The sequence below is a fragment of the Artemia franciscana genome, unplaced genomic scaffold (assembly GCF_032884065.1).
Source record: "Artemia franciscana unplaced genomic scaffold, ASM3288406v1 PGA_scaffold_39, whole genome shotgun sequence".
Classification (NCBI taxonomy): domain Eukaryota; kingdom Metazoa; phylum Arthropoda; class Branchiopoda; order Anostraca; family Artemiidae; genus Artemia; species Artemia franciscana.
Genome location: NW_027062677.1, coordinates 689,266 through 711,552, shown reverse-complemented (window position 1 = coordinate 711,552; position 22,287 = coordinate 689,266). Strand labels below are relative to the sequence as shown.

The following is a 22,287-nucleotide window of genomic DNA, read 5'->3' as shown; positions in this document are numbered from 1 at the left end:
GTCATAAATGGTCGTTCACAAACCATTAAATGATTATTCATTAACTAGTTCATAAATGATCAGAAGCCCATCTAGATGGACACCAATGACTGCCATATACGAGGTGGTAAAGCGGCCCACAACTTCATAGTTTATAGTAAAGTATGACACGTGTGTTATATAGTAAATGGTGCATATTGATTCATGCTATGTCATGTAAAATGATGTCTTGTTATTGCATCAGAGACGCCACAGAGTTAATGATGTTATTTTAAGAAATTTAGTCAAATTGCCTCAAAATAATACTTTCCATCAATAAACTATTCGCCTGGTATTTTTTATGTATTTATCCTTATTTTTTCAGACATATTCTTATCAACAGTGGCGGCGTTAAGCGTGGCGGCGACCTCCCGCACATAGCCCTGCGCCATAAGTACCGTATTTTCAGTACGTATTTCAGGAAATGCAAGATTCTATACATACTTTGCCACCTCCGTGCCGTATGGGAATACCGCACAGAAAGACCCCTGATGCTGCATGTTAAAAACTGACCCTGAAATCACACTCGAGACCTAAAAAATACCTACACAGTACTATTTATTTAAATGAGCGAGATAAATGCGATTCCCTTGTTTTTCAAAAGATTTATTACTCCCACTGCTTATGAATATACAAAGTTAAGTCGTCTGCCTGCAAAACCTAAAAAGAGCAAACAGTGGCCCGAAGCTTCTGAAGTGTTCAGTTTCAAAAGAGAAAGGGTAGCAGACTACCTACCTTTGAACTACCTACTAATGAAAGAGCAGATAAATATGCCAAAAAGGCAGCACAAAAGTTGCTTCATACACCTCCTACAGAACCATATAAACAGGTTAGAGAGATGGTTAAAAGTATTTACCAAAAACATTTTGAGGAAATGAGGGATGATAGTAGTAATATAGCTCTTACCCAGAAAAAGAAACCTGGTTTTGATTTGAAAAATTACAGTAGATTGAAAAGAAAATATGGTTGCTTAATGTTCCGTTTTCGGTCAACCCATGTAGGCATTAAGCATAGGCTGTTTATCATAGGCAAAGCTAATAGTCCTCAGTGTGATAATTGTAGCGAGATAGAGAGTATTTTCCATTATGTTGTTGATTGTAAAGAATATGAAAATTTAAGAAAAGAAATGAGAATGTTGTGTAAAGAGGAAAATCTAGGAGAGCTTTCAGTGGGGCTTGCATTAGGAATTGTGATTGATGACGAATCTTTGAAGTATAGGATGATAGACTTGTTTATTAAGTTTATTTGTGAAAGTGGTAGAGAAAAGGATTTTATCTGATTCTGATACTATTGTAAATGCTATATTGACAGTGATGTAATAGGGATTGATTTGTATGTGGACTCCATTTGACTGAGTGTTTTAATATTGATCTAGGCACTTGATGAGTGATTTAAAAAAAAAAAAAAAAAAAAAAAAAAAAAAAAAAAAAAAAAAAGCCTGCTATAGAGGAAGATTATTTGTTCTTTTTAGTTTGAAGCTGAGATGAAATAATAATTGCTGTATTGAAAGTAGCTGTAGCTAATGGTGAAGTGTCAAAAGAAAGGAAATTGGTCATATTGAAAGGAGTCTCAACTGGCATTGCTGTCAAGAGGAGACTCAAATCTCTCAGATCAGACCTACCTTTGATGCACTTGACGTAATTGTTCACCTCAGTTTGTAGCTTTTTGGCCAACATATGCTGCTTCGTAAAATTTTGCACATGATCATCGAATATTTCGTCTGCTGTTCGATCAACCTTGCCTACTTTTTGCAGGATCTAGAAAATAGTTCAGATCAGCATATCGTGCGGAAGACGCCGTTGTTACTTAAATGGCTTGCAGCAGGAGTTACAACACTCATATATTTAAAAGCCAGTTCAAACGCTCAGAATTTATTTTCACTGTCCTGGGTACTTCAATAGTTTTGGTGGAATATATCTTTTTCTATTTCAACGTCATAATATTAATTTAACCAAATTCAGCCTACAGCTTTTTTTTGACGGAACTACAAATTATTTCAATCAAGTTTTATCTCGAAGGAAGCTAATGAGAGTAAACTTGGTTTTCCACTGAGTTTTATATACAAGGTGGTTGCAACTTGGATGCTTTCTATACAATATCTCCTAATTGAAATGAGCCTCATTTAGTCCCCATAATAGATTCCATGGGCCCCCCCCCCATGATTTTCCCCCATGGGCTCCCCTGGCTAGATGCATTATGCATCTAGCCAGTTATATTTTTCGTTGTATCAATCTCCAGCGTTTGCGGCACGCTTTCATCAATCAATCACAATTCTTGTAATTAAATTTCACATATATGACGATTCATAACATGCTTATTCCAAGTTCCAATACGAAACAGTTTCAGCAAGTCATATTCTCAAGGAAAAGAAAGACTATTTCGTACTAATCATTTGAATGCTCTATTTCTTCTTCTTTGAATTAATATGGAGACGCTTCTACATAATCTCATCATCGGAATCAAATTCTGAGCCCAGCAATCTGTTGCTGCACCTGAGTTCAAACTCTGGGTCCCGTATTAGCAGGCAGACATCCAACCCGCCGCGCCACTACAGAACTGACTACTCAAATGCTTCGTTCTTTTTTGTAAGTTACTTGATGTATTCTGTAATTTCAAACATTCTGATTTCTAATACTAGAAATTTAGAAAAATTCAAAACAAAAAACTCAAACACGAAGGGAAATTAAAAAAAAAAATAAATAAAACAAACATGTTGCAGAAATTTTTACCAAGAATTAAAAAAAGCTTCAATTAGAAAATCTTTTCTGAGATCAGGATGTTTAAGAATACAAGGCTTGGATTTACGAATAAATAACGGATATAAATTACGATAATAAAGCCTCTATGGCTGTGTTGGCGTGTTACGAATAAGATTGTGACAAAGCGGTTGTGGAAATGGCTGACGAGCAAGGTGCTAGAAATGCTGCCACGTCTCTGAAGGGAAAACAGTTCTGAAGTAAGAGCCTGGAAATTACTATTATGAACGACCTACATCTATTTATGGATTCTTTTTCCGAACATCTTACAGGGAAGAAGAAAGCATTTGCTTCACTTATTTTCAGATAAAAGTCTAGGCAAAGCGTAGTTAAAGACATAATATTAATCCATAGTGTCCCTGGTTTCGTTAATGTTCAAAAAACTCTTAACAAGTACTTAAAGAAAACGCCTGAAAGCACATAAAAATGTCTCGTCAACGTGATAACACTATATAATACACATAAAATATTGTCAAAAAATACATGTGTTACATTATCTAGTGCATGAAGAAGCAGTTTTAGTCGAAAATTAAATTTTATTTTTATATTATCTTTTATTACTTGCGAAAGTAACTAGATATACTAATTTCTTTTCGAGTGAGCAATTAAACATCTCTCTGTGGTGTTTCAGTACCCCAGAAGGAAAAAAGCAAACAATAACAACAAAACAGAAGGGACAAAGAAACGGAGACCATCACTGTTTCCCATACGATTCTATGCAAAAGTTACTTTTTCTTAGATGAGGACTTATGATTTCAATCGGAGACCATTTTCGCGGGGTTACAGGCTATTCTTCAACATCTTTATAAATTTTTTCTCGCAAAAAAATTTACCATTGAAAATCATAGAATTAACAGTTACCATTCCTGAACCAGCTTCAAATGGCGATTCTTCTCGACAAGGAAGTTTTTTTTTAAACACATTTTTAAATTTTTAGTCACTATGGTCTGAGCTCGTTCTTTACTAGGTTGCATATAGTGCTGCAACATTCTTGGTACATATATTACTTACCTCACATGAAACGTGAAGAAGAACAAGAGCTCAGAGCTCATATGGCACTTGTAACGAGGTCGGAAGAGCCAAGAGCTCATATGGCATGAGCTCTAGCAAAATCCCAAGATTTTAATCCTAAGATAGGTGTTTGGAATAAAAGCTCTGAGACATGAGTTCCTTCTAAGTATCGAATTTTTCCCACTACGTTTCATCTAAATATCAAATTTTTCCCACCAAGTATCATCCCGATCCCTCCACTCTAAGCGTTTTCGAAGATTTTAGGTTTTCCCCTCCAACTCCCCCCAATGTCACCGGATCCAGTCGGGATTTGAAATAAGAGCTCTGAGACACGATATCCTTCTAAATATCAAATTTCATTAAGATCCGATCAGCCGTTCGTAAGTTGAAAATACCTCATTTTGTCTAATTTTTCCAAATTAACCGTCCCCCCCACTCCCCACCAGATGGTCGAATCGGGAAAATGACTATTTCTAATTTAATCCGGTCTGGTCTCTGACATGCCTGCCAAATTTCCTAGCTTATCTGGAAGTGCCTAAACTAGCAAAACCGGGACCGACAGACAGACCGATAGAATTTGCGATCACTATATGTCACTTGGTAAATACCAAGTGTCATAAAAAACGAATATTTTGGTCGAGACCTCCGCTTCAACATCCTTAGAACACAAGAGTAAATAAAGAATAAAAATACACGGATAAGAATCCCAAGCACAAAATAAAACAAAACAAACCTAAAAACATACCACTAAATTAAAAAAGCATTAAACATTAAATTGGCTATTCAAACCTGGGCAGTCATCTTGCTTAAAGCTTTTTTGAACACTAATTGCTGACCAGTTATGGTATACGATACCAGAGACCGTAGCAAGGATTTTGTTCGAGGGGGGGGGGGGTACCTTTTATTGGGGGGAGGGAAAGTTGCAGAAAAACTTAAAAAACCCATCATAAACTTGTTTATATGTATTTTGTTGCGTTTTTACGAGTAAAAAAAATTGGAGCGGGGAGGGGGATTAAACTCCCTAGCCCAAGCCCCCTGGATACGGCCTTGATTATACTACACCAATATTTAGTTACCCTTGCGCCGTTGCTTGGAAGAGGGCCTATTTTAATTTAGTGGTATTTTTAAGCCTCATTTCTTTTTATTTGGCCCTTAGGACTTTTATCCCTATATTTTTTATTCTTCATTTACCTTTTTGCATCGAGGATGGTTAAGCAAGGTCTCAACCGAAATATCTGCACATTTATCCTGCCATTATTCATTGACTGGAAATATCATCGTTTTTCTTCTTCAGAGTTTTAAATTTTGCCATATTTAGCCAGTGTGGTCTCAGAAATTAGTTGAGTCAATAGTAATATTAAAGGTGAGACACTACAAACATCAATGGGGAAGCTCTGGGGATTTCAGAGGGGGTGTGCGAAACTGCCCAAATAGCGTCTTTAGGCCTAAATTTGGAGCGATCCTAAGGGAGGCTATTCAACCTACCCCTGTGTGCAGATATGTGACCTTAATTTTATCTTGAAACATATCAAATGAATCCAATGGTTAATTACTCCTGTCATTTTAAAACTCAACAAAACAGTTATAAAACTAATTACTAGCCAGGTAATTAATCAGACTTTTGGGATTGAACCAAGCGGATGAAATATAATTCAAGAAACGTCAAAGAAAACAGTAGGCCTACGAGTAGAAAGTGCTCGTGAGTTACATGAATATGAAAACGTCAATGACAAGATCAACTGTCATAAGTAAATTTAAATCTGAGTCACTATTTCTAACAAGAATTTGCATTCATTTTTATTCCAAGAACAATTTCCTTGAGAACTTATACCAACATAGATACAAAATGTTAAGATTATAAGGAGTTCAATGGGATTTGAAACAAGCGCTTGCGAAGTTTAGCCCCCTCCCCTTCAAAAAAATACTTTCAATATTTTTTCGTGACAACATTTACCAACAAACAAGGCAGCTCTCAGCTGCACGCTATGTACCTTTTTCCAGGTTCAATCGAACAAAACACCTTTAATTAATCTATAATTTCCTTTCTCCAAAAGTAAAATTTGAAACAATCTTATTTAGACTGATACAGGGAGAGAGGCTTCCTATCCCTACAATTGTTTTTAACAATACCTTTTAAAAGAATTTACACTAACTCCTTAAAGATACTGCCGTCAAAACTATCTACTATCAGTGACGCCAATTCATGAAAATTTAGGAGGCGGGGAAGGAAATTGGGTGTTCTCATCATCTCAAAGAAAATACAAAAAAAAACATTCTTCAAAGACAATACCCCCCTCCTCAGAAAAAAAAATTCTGAAAATCCAACAGGCGTGGGCAAACAGTCTGTCGAGGGGCATATGCTGCACCCAATTATCGCAGCTGCCTACTACGTCGACACTAGCAACTCACTTTGGCATCAGCCCGCCTGAGCCCAACAAAACTGCACACGTCCTTCATCCACCCCAGCCTGTTCCGAGCTTCACTTCTTATCCCCCCCCCCTCATGTTGTCCCAATTTCTTTTATTTCTTTTCTAATGACCTCTTCCCACCCCATTCAGGTTCCCACCCCATTCGGGAACAACTCCCGTTGTGTTGGGGTATTCTGAGATTTTGAGTGAGATTTTGAGATTCATGAGAATCAGCTGTTCTCATTTTAGCTTTAATAAAACTGGGAAAAATCGTTTATTTTTGGCCATGTGGGAAACGATAAGAGACTGAAATCTGTCAGTCCATAAAACTCGACCAAAAACTACTAACAAGCTTTTAAAATGTTAAAACCACTATAGTCAAGCCAAAAAATCACACGTAGTTTATTCTTTAACGATCGTCTAAGAAAAGTTGTTAAAATATGAGAAAGTCTGGGACATCTGGCATAAAACTAACTTTTTTAGAACCTCTATCCCACATCCGACATTTGAAAATATTTTCGGTTACCTTTTTGTAAAAAAAAACAAAAAAAAAACCATTCATTTCTAAATTGACCCCCCCCCCCCACCAACATCTTGATCCAAAGCCTGGGTACAAGACAGCTCAAAACTTACATAATCCAAAAAATCATCGAAAGCGTTTGCCAACCATTTTTAAATCATGCTTCCGCTCTTAGGGGGTGTTAACCGAACTAAAGTGTTGTGTTAGCATCCAACAGAATTGCTGCGGAATGTAATTCATTTTAGAGGGGAAGTTGCTCGTGGGAGTCCCGAATACCTTCTAGAATTAGTTTTTGTAAATATTGCAAATTTCTTTTCCTGAGTTTCAGTAAGCGTTGTGGTGCTGAATTGTTTTTTTTCTGGGTTTTGATGACGTTCGATTTCAATTTTATATATATATATATATATATATATATATATATATATATATATATATATATATATATATATATATATATATATATATATATATATATATATATATATATATATATATATATATATATATATATACCAATTCAATATATATATATATATATATATATATATATATATACCAATTCAATATATATATATATATATATATATATATATATATATATATATATATATATATATATATATATATGAATTGGTATATATATATATATATATATATATATATATATATATATATATATATATATATATATATATATATATATATAGAATTGGAGTGGAGAAGACACAAATACTATTATAAAGCCCACTTTTTACAATCAAAGCACTTCATTTATTTTCTAGAAGATATTGCTTCCATCAGAGATTTTTGATTTAGCTACAATTTACTACATTCAAATTCTCTCTGCTGACCATGATAAAAAAAAAGGATACTTAAAACTAAGATTATTTTCGTCCAATTTTATTTTCTGGAAAAAAACAAAATCGGTTTTTCGGAAATCTTCTGGCGCAGAATGGCTGAATACCAACTGTTTGTTGCTAACACGGCTGCATACACGAGGAAGTTACCCTCTTCGATCCTGCACCCAATTTTTTTTTTTGGGGGGGGGGCTGCAAGTTATCCTGCACCCCAATTTTTTTTTATGACTCGTATAAAAGTAATTTCTGCCCACAGAAACCTTGATAATTACTGTTGAATTTTACTGTTGCACTTTACGAGTACGTAAAGAAAATATGTATGAAGTAGTGCAGAAGTCACGTACAGAAGTCACGTAAAGAAGGAGAAGAGCCCCATTAAGGTCTCTCACAAGTACCCTTCCTTACAGTCTTTTTTTACAAAAACACTCTGAAGCTAAATTATGTTTTTTTAAAATGTGCCTTACCAATAAAGTTCATAAAAAAACATCACTCCTTAAATTTTCTCTGTGTGACCCCGCATTCATCAACAGGAAGTAGGCCCATCGGCCATTACCAACAAAATAAGCTAATAGTATAGAAGATAAATGAAGATAAAAGATGATAAAATAAAAGAAAATGCAATTACACATAGAAGCTTTTTAAAAACAATAACAAGGATAGTAAACATTATGTTTCGAATAAAAGTGACTAAGAATAGGAGAAATTAAGTGATTTCGACATTTAGTCAATCTAAATTAACCAGTTGCTGCAGCCGACAGCAATAAATGACGCAAAACACAAAACCTGTTTTTCGCAGACATTTGATCTAAAAGAACTCAAGAAGTTTAAAACAAAACCCCTGAAAAAGAATACTACTACTACTACTAATAACTCACTGCAGCACCAAGCCGCCTGAGGCCAACACAGCTACTGTACATTTTGTCAATTACAAAATAAATTGTCATAATTAAAAGTTCATCTGAGACAGTATTTCTAACAAGAGATAGCATGAACTTCCAAGAAAACTTCTTAGACTACGCTTCCCAACACATATCAAGACGAATACCACATAGCGGCAATACAAGAAGTGGAGTAATACTTTTTGTCATAGTGGTGTTAGTGCACCATTAATTTTCGCTGTGCAAGCCTTACTTGTGTTAGATTTCTGCAGTGCTACCGTTTCTTGTAAATTTTGTATTTTCAATGAGGCGCTATATTTCAGAATCCTAGACAAATTGAAGAGTACCAAGAGTCAACTTATTTAAGGTAGTTTTTGGGATAAAACTTGAGTAATCTACAAAGAAATGATTTTTGTCCGTTTCAAGGTTCAACTTCACTATTTACATCTCTAAATTGAATTGATTTAAACTTCATCAAAAAAAAGAAAACCCAATTTAACCATTTAACAAGTAGCCGTCCAAGAAGAAACAAAGCTCTGAGGACGGACGGCTAAAATAATCTACAGGCTAAAACAAATATATATATATATATATATATATATATATATATATATATATATATATATATATATATATATATATATATATATAAAATAAAAAACCAATCTCACTTGTGCAAAAAAAAAACAACTTTTTTTAACAATAAGAGTAAAAGGTCGACTAGTTCACCGCGACTTAATCAACTTCACTACTATTTGCTGAATTTTTCGATCAATAAAAACACCCATATTTTGTAAATTTTGAAAAAAGCATGATGCTTTTTTGAAAGTACGATGAATTCCTCACAAAATGTTGATCAATCCTTAAGACGAATGCATAGAGCTGTGATGTAGACGGCGATTTTTCTATTATTCAATATTCAGCTTTATTCACAGAACAAATTATACTCTTGAAATTTGATTTACAGTTTTTTTTTTAGATTGAAAATATGGTGAAAATAGGCAAAAACGTGCAAAAATTGGAAAACTTTCCAATGTTTTTAAGCAAGTTTAGATCGTTCTATAGAAAAAAAAAACTTAAGTAATATCACAGCTCCCGTTCAGTGAATGGATCGATATGGAATTGTTAAAACCATTGATAAAAGTAACTTGTCCTTTCGGCGACAAATAGCTCTAACTTATGTTTCATAGGAAGCACAGGCCTTAAAGGTAATATGTTTAATCAAGTTTTTCTATAGGGGAACACGGGGTGGAGCAAGGTAAGGGGCGCAGAGGGTAGGCGAGTTTTAGATGACAAGAAAGGTGCTGCGCCAAGGGGCAATAACTACAACTACTGCAGCTCGGTACAGCTGAACTACGGCATCGATGTTGGTTTAGTTTCCTGTCGTTTGCTGATTGAACCTGTTGTTTTTACACCGAATTTTACATATGAACGGAAATTTTTGGATTATGGTGTCGGGACAGACATGTGACTAAACATGCAAGTCTAACCAGACATGCATCTGAGCACCACTTAACACCATGCGCTCAGTCATGGAGTTCTGGGGATTATCTCAGTTTGGTGTTTTTTTCTGCTATTTCAATTAATTCACGTGACAAAGGGCCAATTTTAAATAAAACTTAAAATCGATTTCAACGAGTTTCTACTCATTTTTCACTGTATACTACACAACATTTTAAACTATTTACTGTTAAAGGGCAAAATGATTCTGACCTGACAAAGGAGGAAAATTAGTCCAAACCATTTTTTGGTTTGGAGTCACATTTCCGATAAATATTAGATTTTAGTACTAAACGTTTTCTTGGTATAGATAAACATTACTGATTTTTTTAATTGAAAAAGCGATTAGTCCCTGCCTCAAGTAATCCCCAAAAGGTCATCTTTCTTTTGATTTAGGAGGCATTTTAATCCTACATCATCAATTACAAGCTCTCTAGTTTCTGTTGGTCTGACTATTTAAAACGAGGGAATGTCCTACGCCCCCCATCCCCCTGTGCCTGTATATGAGCCTAGGCTCTTTTAAATTGGTCATAATATCATTCAGTGTTCCAATGCTGTAAATCCAAGAGAATTAGGAAGTTTCGATTTTTTCAAATGGTGCTTTATATTCTTTTCACGATCTGTGATAAAGATTGGAAAGCAATCCAACCAGTGTTTCCACCATGTCGGATTTCTCCGACCAAATCGGATTTTTGGCTCTTTGGCAGGAAATGAAATTTGGCATAGGATTTCAGGAAATTAGTCGTATTTTCAGCCCTAGACAGGATTACCATGGACATTGCGTCAGTAACATTATTATTACGTTTTATATTAAAATTTCATGTTTGGATTCTGGTCCTAGAAACATTGTCTTTGAAAAATCAACAAGTTGCTCACTTTCTGAGCAACGACTTTTGTAATTTTTATAAATTTTAGAAATATCAATTTATTCGTCCCCGTGAAAAAACCAAAGATTTCTGGTCTTGTCACACAGTTAGTATGAATCGCTTCACTCATTATTCATTCATCAGTATCATCAGTATCAGTATATATCAGTATTGTATAATCAGTATTGCATATACAAGTATTGTATAATAGTCAGAGCGCCAGATTCTGTATCTCGCTTATTTCGATTAGTACCCCTGCCGGAAGGTACAAAAATGTTAAGGGTGGATCCCTTGGTAGTCGACCATGCTGATAACGAATATCGTAGGGCGCATGTTCGCCGTTGGGGCGTTTCTGAGATATAGGCCAAAAACACCAAATTTGGCCTATAATAGGGTTCGATGATTCTAATTTTTTTTTTTTTTTTAGAGATAAGATTGGTCAAATCCAGCGTACTCTTACATCAATAGAAAGAAGAGACTTGGGGCTACACGAATATGATTTTTGTTTGTAAAAAAATGAAAAATAGTACACTTTTTACCGCAGTTTTAAAAAAAGTCAGACTTTTGTCAACAAATTTCTAACAGAAAAGCTAAAAACTCGAAATTTTTTCAAGATAAAGTATTTCTTTTGTATATTAAAAAAGAAAGCCCGTTTAATTCCAAACACATTGAGCTAAGAAAAAAAGTTTAAATTATTATATCTGGGGGGTCTGCAACTTTTTTAGCGAGTGTACCTCATAATATGAGTTTTGTTTAGTAACCTGCTACCTAGCGGGAAGTTGATTGATAAGCTAAGCAGAAGATGAAAAAGAAAAGTGAGTCAGGTAGGCCAAGATAAAAAAAAAAAAAAAAAAAAAAAAAAAAAAAAAAAAAAAAAAAAAAAAAAAAAAAAAAAAAACAGTTACTTCAGGTTGATTCAACATGTTATTCTGACTCAAATACTGATTTGCTGATGGATGATAATGAAGAATATGACACAAATTTGGAAGAGAAAAAAACAATTTTTAAAGAAATAGAATTTTTAAAAGCACTTTTGGCGTTGTAAAGTTTGCTGGAAAAATGAGTGTCATTTTTTTTTTTTGCAGAAGTAAGAGACTTAATGAAAGTAATTTAGAAAATTAAATATCACAAGAAACCAGGTGATACTGACTAATTTAGATTTATAAGGACTGATAAAAAGGCATGTTACAGTGATCAATCAGATTTAGTATTGGAACTTCCAGTTCTAGTGAAAATGCTTGTCAAATGGAACATCTGTGATTTGATATTGATTTGCCAATATTTAATCTAATACTTTGCTTTTCCTTCATGAAGCACCAAACAACCATGCAACAGTCGAAAAATCCCTGCGAACGTTAACGGCGATAAGTAAAGCTGTCGGATTTGACGATACGGTGGTCACGCAAGATCTCTTCATTTATCAGCTAGCACAGGGAGTGAAAAGTAAATACCCAGATGACTTCAAAAACGTAATCCTACGATTGGGAGGCTTCCACCTCCTGCTCAACTAACTCAAGGCAGTTGGTAAGATAATGGACAGCTCCGGACTCAAAGAGAGCTGCTGCTACCTGGTAAATGCGAAAAGGTATTGCAAGGGAAAGGCTAATACCAAGATATCAATGCCTACTGCATACTGTACGAGGTCTTGCTAGCCCTCTACTGGGAGTCCTTGGAAGAGTATTACTCCGAAGCACAAGAAGACTTATCCCGTCTGAACCAGCTGGGTAGTGCCATTGAGTTATTCAGGACTTCCTTGGCAAACGGTGCTAACGCGCGAATTGCACTTCAGAAGGCAAACGTTACCTTAATCACTTTGGCTCCCATAATGAATGCCTTCGAAACCCTTCGAAATGCGTCACCCACGTTTGCTTTCTGGCGGTAGTTCTTGGAAATACTTGGAATAGCGATGGAATTCAATCATGCTGAACGAGACTGTGACTGGGAGTCTCATTTGACAGCAACTGCTCGGATATTGCCATACTTGATGGTGGCTGACCATCCTCAGTATACAAGATGTCTCATACAGTACCTATATGACATGCGAAGTTTACCACAAACCTTTCCTGATGTACACAGAAGGCTCATGAAAGGATATTTCGCAGTGAAGAGAACGCACACCAGGTTTACGGCCACCTGTTCTGATCAGATACTGGAATGTACAGTGAACAAGGATGCACAGACGACGGCCGGAATAATAGTAGAACAAATGGATGAGAGACAGACTGAAGCTTGGATTCTTACCTTACCGATTTCCGCTGCCATCAGCAATGGTTTCCTGCAAGTAGTCAACGTATCCACAGAGACATTGAAATATCACGAAGACAATCAGTCGACGACGACGCGATTACAACTTTCAAGAGATAGAGTTTGAGACATTTTCACTACATGTGGCAATCTGTTCAGCAGAGTGGACTTCGACCTAGTGAATATTGTGACGTCAGAAGTTGTGGACGATGAGAAGATTGTTTCTGATATTACTTGGCTAGCCACAAAAGGAAGAGGTGGTTGAGGACTTTTTGTGCAACAGGATAGACGATGTGAAAAAGGTTGTACTTCGAACTTTCCCTTCAGAGAGAAAAACTCAGAAAGTGAATGGTGTCCCAAAAACCGATCTCCTAATCTCTGAAATAACAGCCTTGAAGAGAAATATTACTGCTCAGTTGAGCTACGGCGAAGAAAAGGAGAAAGCCGTTGCAAAGATCCTCAAAAAAGAGATTCTTCTTTTCCCTGGCTGAAAAATGAGAGCGGGGAACAAAGCTGTGCTGTTGAACTGGCTAAGAAAATAAGGAGGACTTTCATCTTGGCCGGCCACTGTGAAATCCAAAGAAACAACATCAGCTACAGTACACAGCATTGACCTAATGTCCAAGATAAGGTCAGCTCGGCCTGCCAGGTTTGAAAACTCGGCTTGAACAACACTGTTCAACTCGGCTTGAACAGTGAAATCCTTCGCGGAAAGATTGCTTCTATCATTGCTGAATTATCTTCCAGTGGGTATTCCTGAAGTCCACATTGTCGCACATCGGTACAACGGGCTGTTTGGGAAGCTCACGGACACCGGAGAGTTGATCTCCTTGAAATCAGCACGCAGATTCAGACAAGGGAAACGGAAAAACCTCCAGATTTCCGCTCTTAGCACAATTGAAGAATGGGATGCCGTACTTGCAAGCTCAGCGTCTAAAAGCCAGCTCCTCAAAATTTTGTACGAAACCTAGGAACAGATGAGTGACCAACTTCCGAACGCACTCAACCTTTTTCTCTCAGGTGGGTTCAAGGAGAGATTCAAAGTGGTGAAGCGTGGCTGCAGTCCAACTTTACCAGAGCACTGTTACTTACGAGGAATGCTTGTCCTCCAGCCACGAAGAGGCTGACCAACGCCTTATGACACATGTCAAGTACGCTAGCCGTTACGCTTGTAGCATCGTAGCACCGTTGTGCATGCCAACGACACAGACGTAACAGTAGCCTGCGTTCATTTTTTTGAAGAGCTTCAAGCTGAAGGACTGAACGAACTTTTCTTGAAGTTCCCAACTTATATTATCCCAGTACACGAGCCGGCAGATGGAGTCCACTTGTCCAAAGAGGAGCAGACTATGTTACCATTCGTGCACTGTCTGCCAGGTTGTGATACAACGAACTTTTTCTTCGGTGTCGGGAAAGCTTCTTTCTTAAACATCGCGGTGTCTCCAACTTTTGACTCAAAAATGGTGTCTGTGACGGAGCAGATCAAGGATGCAGAAGGAAAGCTTTTAGTCGACGCGTTTAGAGAATTTTACGACCTATCAAAATTCCTGGTCATTGTAAACAATACGGTAAACAGGCCGGATTCAATTCACTGGCCAGTGTAAGGGCTTACATTCGGTGCCAGAATCAAGATTTGAAAAGACTTCCACCTTCTGACAACACCTTCGAGCCATGCATACGTAGAGCCTTATTCTCTACATAGATAATCTTGTCGTTAGTACAGGCTCGGCCGAGCATTCCAGATCCACTTCTCCTTGGATGGAAGATGGTTGAAGGGGGAGTAGATGCGGTTGTCTCAAACTGTAAAGAAGCATCAAGCCTGGAATCTTACTGCAGATGCAAAAGTGGAAGATGCAGGAAAGACTGTAGCTGCTCGAAAATGAAAGGATGCTGCAGCTTATCCTCCTGCCACGGAACGAGGAGGGCATGTACGGAGTCTGACCTTGCCCCATCTGAATTCTCGGAAGAAGAAAATGAGGAATATTTGTGAAAGTTTTATCTGATACCTTTTACTTTTAATAACAACAGGTCCCTAATCAGTTACCATTACCTAATTTTACGGGCAGGCCGAGTAAGACAACTCCAATGCGCCGACTGAATCCATCTGTGAAGCAGAATTCTTTTATGTAGTAAATAGCTCAGTCATATTACTGGCAAATCAGGTCCCAAAAAGGTAATTGAAGACGCCTTAGTACACCAGAAAACATATTCGTCCATTCTAAAAAAAAAAAAAAAAAAAAAAAAAAAAAAAAAAAAAAAAAAAATTTTAGTCAACATTTTTTAAATCTATTTTTATTTTTAAGTAAAAGTTAAAAATTTAAACAGTTAGGAGTTTGAAGTATTCCTACCCTTTGAAGAAAAAAAAATATTATGTCCCTTTTCAAGATACGGCTAGTGTCATTTCAGTGACACTACAAAAAAAAATCGCAGACCTTTTAAAAATAAAAATAGCTTATATGTATTTAGCTCAAATTGTACGGAATTAAATGCACTTTCTTTTCGAATAGGAAAAAAAAAATTGTGACCTTGAAGAAATGTCGAGTTTTTAGCCTTTCTTTGAGATATTTGTTGAATTTTACAGCACTTATTTTGAAACTGCAGTAAATAGAGAAAAAAGTAGTGTTTTTTTTTAATTTAAAAATCATATTCTTGTAGATCTAGATCTCTTCTTTCGATTGATATAACATTACGCTAGATTTCTCATCCCAATAAGTCGCAAAAAAATCCTGAATCGTCACACTTAGTTATAGGCTAAATTTGGTGTTTTTGGCCTATATCTCAGAAACGCCCTAACGGCGAACATTCGCCCTACGATATTCGTTTTCAGCATGGTCGAAGACCCTAGGGTCCGTCCTCAGCATTTTTGTAACTTCCGGCATGGGTAGGTGCACGATACAGAATCTGGCGCTCTGACTATAATAATATCTTAAGGGGAATCCATCAAGGGAAAAGCCATGGCTTCAAGTTATACACTAAAATGTCACCGTTCAAAAAACACACCACTGATAAAACGCCAAAATGAATTAAGAGCATTTCCTATTCGTTCATCTCATATAAAATTTTGTCAACAACAATCTTGAATCTTCAGGGGAGGGGGATCATCTAAAAGGAGTACAAATGCCAAAACGCAAGATTGAAGTCTATTTCATCAAACTTTCCCTGGAAAACTTTCTGGCTAATCTTAAGATTAGCCAGAAAGAATGGCCCCATGGTCATTCATGTTTATAAATTTTTCTACATGAGAAAAAAACGTAAGAATAGAAGACAATATAGGCATACAAATTTGGAATATAGGAATAACAAACAACATAAAATTAAGGATAATAATTAATAAATAAAAATATGTAATAAACTAGCAAATAATACAGGAATAGATAATATAGGAATAATAAATAAGGAGTTAAAAATAACAAATATAAATAGAACAACAAACAATAGATATCAGCATATAATAAATAATAGATAATACATAAAAAAGGAATGTACATTATTATAGGAAACAAAGTATTGAAAATAGGAATAGGAATAACAAATAATAATATAAAATAACATATGATAAATAAATATTAATAATATATATAATATAGGAATAGAAAAGATCCCCGATTTTGAACACACGCCTGGGCTAAGGTAGTGTCACTCTTGGCATATAACATAGTTCCGAAGGTCTACACTTGCCAAGGGAATTTGGCCGGTGAGAACAAGAACACTACCTAACCTTAAAAATAGACTCAATGAAGACGAGACACTTCAGTTAATTCAATAAGCTTTTCTTTACACGAAAGACAGAATCTGTCAAATTAAAAGCAGTTTTTAATTACTTAGAACTATTTAAAATGAGATTTTACTATCACAGAAGTTACGGTAATACTAATTTTATTGCATACCTCTAAATTTATAAAATTAGAATAAATAAAATTAAATTATTGGAATGAAATTATTGAAATCACATTAAACTATGGAACGAATTTAACTAATTCACTAATATTAATTAATTTATCAAACAGTTTAAAAAATCCACTCATTAGTACTACAACTACTTACTGGAGTCCAGTGAGTCCTCACTCAACTCACTGGAGCAACAAGCCACCTGAGATACTCCTGCACTCCAATCCACTCAAAGCTTCTCTCTTGACCCCTTCAATAAAGATCCAATTCCTTTAAGTCGTTCTTCATGACCTCTTCCTATTCCAACCGGGGACGACCTCCTTTTTATTTGGTCCAAAATTGATGGCCATAAAGCACAATCTGGGGCAAGCTTCATCCTTAATCCGTAAAACGGATTAAGGTCCCTCATCCGCAAAACATGCATATTAAGGAGATTCGATATCATAAAGAATCAGCTTATCTCTTCAATTATAATCTTTTTTAGTTTGTGTGGCCAAACTATTTAGAACTGATTGGGCGATCTTGCCATAACTTGTTGAGCTTACACAAGAGATGCAAATAAATAACAGAAAACTAAAACCGGACATCTACTGTCCCTGAAATCTTAGAAAAACCTTGTAACTTCCCTTGTTTTGTGCTGGAGATGGATATATTTAATTTTAGGGAAACTCATGTCATTAGAAAGGGTAATTTTTTTCGACCAAATGGAGCAGTATTCTCTTTTTAATGTTCAAGGAAGGGTTGTCCCTAAAAACGTTCTGGTATACCTTCTAGGAAAATCCCCAAAACCCTCTAAAAGAATTATCATTTGATCAATTAGACAGCTCTTCGAATTTCCTGTGGTGCAACCCATTTTGATTAAAAACTTTGCCAACAGAATTCCATTGTCATTTCAATCATATTTCATAATCAAATCACAAATTCTCAATAGGTTTCAATGATAAGTAGTTCTCTGCGAAAATTCACTAATGGACCCTTTGCCTTTGAGACAGTCAGCCGACTCTAAGGCTCACAAAATGATGTTTCAACTATCGTATCCTCTTAACCTTTCTTTCGTTACAGGCTTTGAAAATGGGACTGGAACACATTTTTCGTGCAGCTTATTGCTAAATATACGGTCAGTCAAATGAGTATATAACAATACCCTTAAGCTTATTTCTGATACAGCGCAATATTGATATTTTGGTAGCAAAAATTGCTTCGCCCCAGTCATAAAAAAAAATTCCGAAGCGAACAAGAATCGTTTCGACATAACAACTTGGTTGAAAAAAAAAATCATGTAGCAAGGCGAAATTTTCAAGAAAAAAAGAGATTGGGTGTCGAAAAATTAATAACAAGCATTAGATCATATACTGTATTGTGTGATGTACGCTGCAAAGAATACAAGGACCTGGGAATCAAAGAAAATGCACGGAAGGAGGGGGGAAATATACTTGATGGATCCGGTAAAAATATGTTTAATATTTGCTCAATCTTTGAAATGAGTAGCCTAGCTCTTAATAAATAAAGATAAATATCACAAGCTATTTTCTGAAAATCCCCTGTTCCCTCTGTTTATATTAGTATATGTTTTAGGCTTATACATATGGTCAATAGATCATTCATAACATAATACAGATCCTTCAATTAAGTCCGAAACAATTGATATAGAATGCCCATTCTCATGCAAGAGAATCGAAATATTTTAAACCAAAATATTTTTAAAACCAAATATATGTGGCTTGTATTTGATAATCATAACTAATGATATATATATATATATATATATATATATATATATATATATATATATATATATATATATATATATATATATATATATATATATATATATATCACATTCAGTGCGAATTGCCCTGCGATTTTCGTTTCATCCACATGAATTGTTTTTTCAAAAGCGATTTTCGTTTCGCGCTCTGTCAGAACTTAGCGTTAGACAATTCCTCTGGAAAGCCAGAAAAAAAAAACTTTGATAAGCCCCCCCCCCCCCAGATTTGTCAGATACATCCATTCACACGAGTCCGAATTTTTCGGACCTTTGGTGATGCGGTACCTTGAGGGACCCTATATCGTCAATTCGGAATATTTTACGCTGTGGCCAAACTATTTGTTCGGGCGGTATTGCCATAATTTTTAGAGCTTTATAGGATATCCAGAAAAGTGACGGAAAACTAAAAGCCTACTAACTAGCCTACTTGGCCAGACATATTATAAAAACTCTTTAACTTCTCCTGATTTATACCAGAGATAGAGATATTCAGTCTTACCGAAACTTCCATCCTCAGAAAGTGTGAATTTTATTCATTTAAATAGAGCATAATTTTTTTTGTAAGTTAAGAAAAGGGCAATCCTAAAAAATATTCCAAATAAAAATAAGGCTATTCAGCTGAAAGGAATTATAATTTAAGCAATTTGGTCACTATGAGAGTTCCCTTTGGTGTCATCAGGTTTGATTGACAAGCTTGCCGAAAAAAGGGATGTAAAATTTTCACTGTCTGTTCAGTCAAATTTAATAGGCAAACCCTGAGCTCAGAACAGATCTCGATGATAGCTAGTCCCTGGATGAATTGACAGACACCCTGTGTCTTTGTGACGGTCAGCCGACACTAAAGCAAGTTTGCCTCCCGATGCAAAAAAATCACTATATTGAGTGACTGTTTGGTTGATTTAGCGATTATCTTTAACAATCTAGTGATTTAGGTACTGATTTAATGATTTTCTTTCGAGGCAATATAAAAAATCACTAGAAATAGTGATAAATCACTAGGGGTGCCCTACACTGATGCTCACAAAATGATTTAAGGTTTCTGCATCCACGTAAGATAATTTACTAAATATGTGCTGCTCTTTTTAATAACTTGTAACCTATATAACTGTAATTATTTGGAAATGGGTTCCTGAAATAAATAAGTTTGCGAATCTTATCTTTATTTATTCAAATTTGTTGAATTTCATCATCGAAATCTATCAACAATTCCATTTATTACAAAGGTTTAGCGGGCATGATGAACTAATTTTAGACGCTGTTATCATCAATTTTAGGTCGCACTTTGACTATAAAGTCCTTGTGACGTTTCCTAATTGGACCTTTTCTGGAATTTATACTCTCTAACAGGCACGTGAGCTTTATTTTTCAAGGGAAGGGGACACATAATAAGCAAATGTTAATTGATAAATTGAATAAGAAGTACCGATAATTCTTCATTCTAGAATTGAGGGAGAGGTGGACAATCCCTCCTCCCATGTATATGTCCCAGCTTTCTAAATCTGATTTTTAAACCCAACCCAAAAATTATGTTAGAAACAAATCAAGAAGAAGGAAATCTAATTTTTTTTAAAGAAAATAAACTCTTGAGACGCTTAAAGGGCTATTTAAGAGTTGATTGGGCGGCCTGCCATAAACTGTAGAGCTTGAATAAGCGATTCGAATAAACAGAAGAAAAGGAAAGGGCGATATCTACTGTCTTTGAAAATTTAGAAAAACCTTTTAATTTCTCCTTTTTGTGCTCTTTTTTTTGGGTCTTATTTTTTTTTTTTTTTTTGAACAAACGGAGCAGAATTTTCTTTATAAAATTTGGGAAAGGGTTTTCCCTAAAAAATTATAACTGCTAAGAAAAGTATAAATGTACAACGTATAACTGCTAAGAAAATACCCAAAACGCAAATCAGAAGAAATTTATTTGGTCAATTTGACAGCTCATCAAATTTTCTGTGGTTCAACTCGCTTTGATTGAAAACGTTGCCAACAGAATTCCATTATTTTTTCAATCAAAGTCCATAATCAAATCGCAAGTTCTCAATAAATTTCAATGATAAGTTGTCCCCTGGGAGAATTCAATAATGGACCCTTTGCCTTTGAGACAGTCACCTGACGTTGAGGCTCACAAAATGATATTTAAGGTATCAAATCCTCTTAAAAACAGTTTGAGGGTTTTGGTTTTAAACCCGACTTCAGTATCTTTACACTTAGTTTATTTTTCTCTAGCAAAGAAATTGCTCTCTCAAGCCAGTGAAAACCCTGGCTGCATCTTGTGTCGCCGATTAAGCATTCATTCATCCACCTCCCTCCCATAAATGACACCCCTGGCTGGAGGAATAGGGTGTTAAAGCGCCACTATTTTACTAGCTCAATTTTCTTTATTAGGAAAATGGGCTAATGGAAATAAATGACACAAAATCACTAGAAGACGATAAGTCTCAGTCGGTAGAAAAACATGAAGCAATTATAATAGCATAATTATCGAAATTTGACGGTAAAAATAACCATCGAGTCAGTAAATTCTATTGCCCCCTCCCCCCAGAAAAAGCAAAAAGAGTAGACAGGACAAAGGGATCTCCCTGTTTTTCAAGACTGCCAGTTTTGTGGTCGGGTTGGATAATTTTTTTTCTGGAAAAAAAACCTCTAGTGATGCGTTCTCGACCATGGTAATTCTAATGGCAAACTTTTCTTATTCGACCCGACTCTATTTTCAAAGCTACTTCTAATAAACCTTGAAAATTTGTTTTCGCAATGGACTTCTACTATTAAGATAAGCCTATATAATAATTATCATTACTGAAACATCTTTAAGTGAATAAATTTTCTTGCAACAGTTATTTCAAAACACATTTTAAAATTTTCGATTACTATAGGCCGTAATTTCTTGATTCGCACTGATGCATTTTTGCGCAAAAAAAAGACGATTTTGCCGTGGTTCTCGATTACTATATTTTTCGATTACTATAGGCCGTAATTTCTTGATTCGCACTGATGCATTTTTGCGCAAAAAAAGACGATTTTGCCGTGGTTTTCGATTACTATAGGCCGTAATTTCTTGATTCGCACTGATGCATTTTTGCGCAAAAAAAGACGATTTTGCCGTGGTTTTCGATTACTATATTTTTCGATTACTATAGGCCGTAATTTCTTGATTCGCACTGATGCATTTTTGCGCAAAAAAAGACGATTTTGCCGTGGTTCTTCAACTTCCATCCTTTTTTTTGCAGCGGGTTTACGCGTCATAACTTTTCAATGGCCGAGTTGAATTATTTCTACTGAGCTATTAAAAACGCGTCCGTTATTTTGAATTGAGATCTTTTTAGAACCATACAAAGCAAACAACTATAAAACGATATTTGTAACATATCATAAAACAGATTTTGGAGATGTCGAACAACACTTAATCCTAAGGCCTGAGAGGACATTTCCAGGGAAATGAGCATTTATAATAAGAAGTATACTATTAATTAAGCATACCTAGCCTAGGCTAACCCTGGACTCTGACTGGTAGGATTTCACGCAAAAACAGCTGTTTTTGCGTGACCCGTCAAATTTCCAACATTATTTACAGCAGTTTTATGG

General features: G+C 35.5%; 1 protein-coding gene across 2 annotated transcripts in view; it reads right to left on the bottom strand.

Annotated features, from left to right (window-relative positions):
• The window catches only part of LOC136041822 (myc box-dependent-interacting protein 1-like), a 101,902-nt gene that overhangs the window by 63,290 nt on the left and 16,325 nt on the right, over positions 1–22,287 (bottom strand). For both annotated transcript variants that reach the window (XM_065726598.1, XM_065726599.1), the window contains exon 2: positions 1,640–1,775. In XM_065726598.1, coding sequence (XP_065582670.1) covers positions 1,640–1,775 — 136 coding nt within the window. The remainder of the gene's footprint in view (positions 1–1,639; positions 1,776–22,287) is intronic.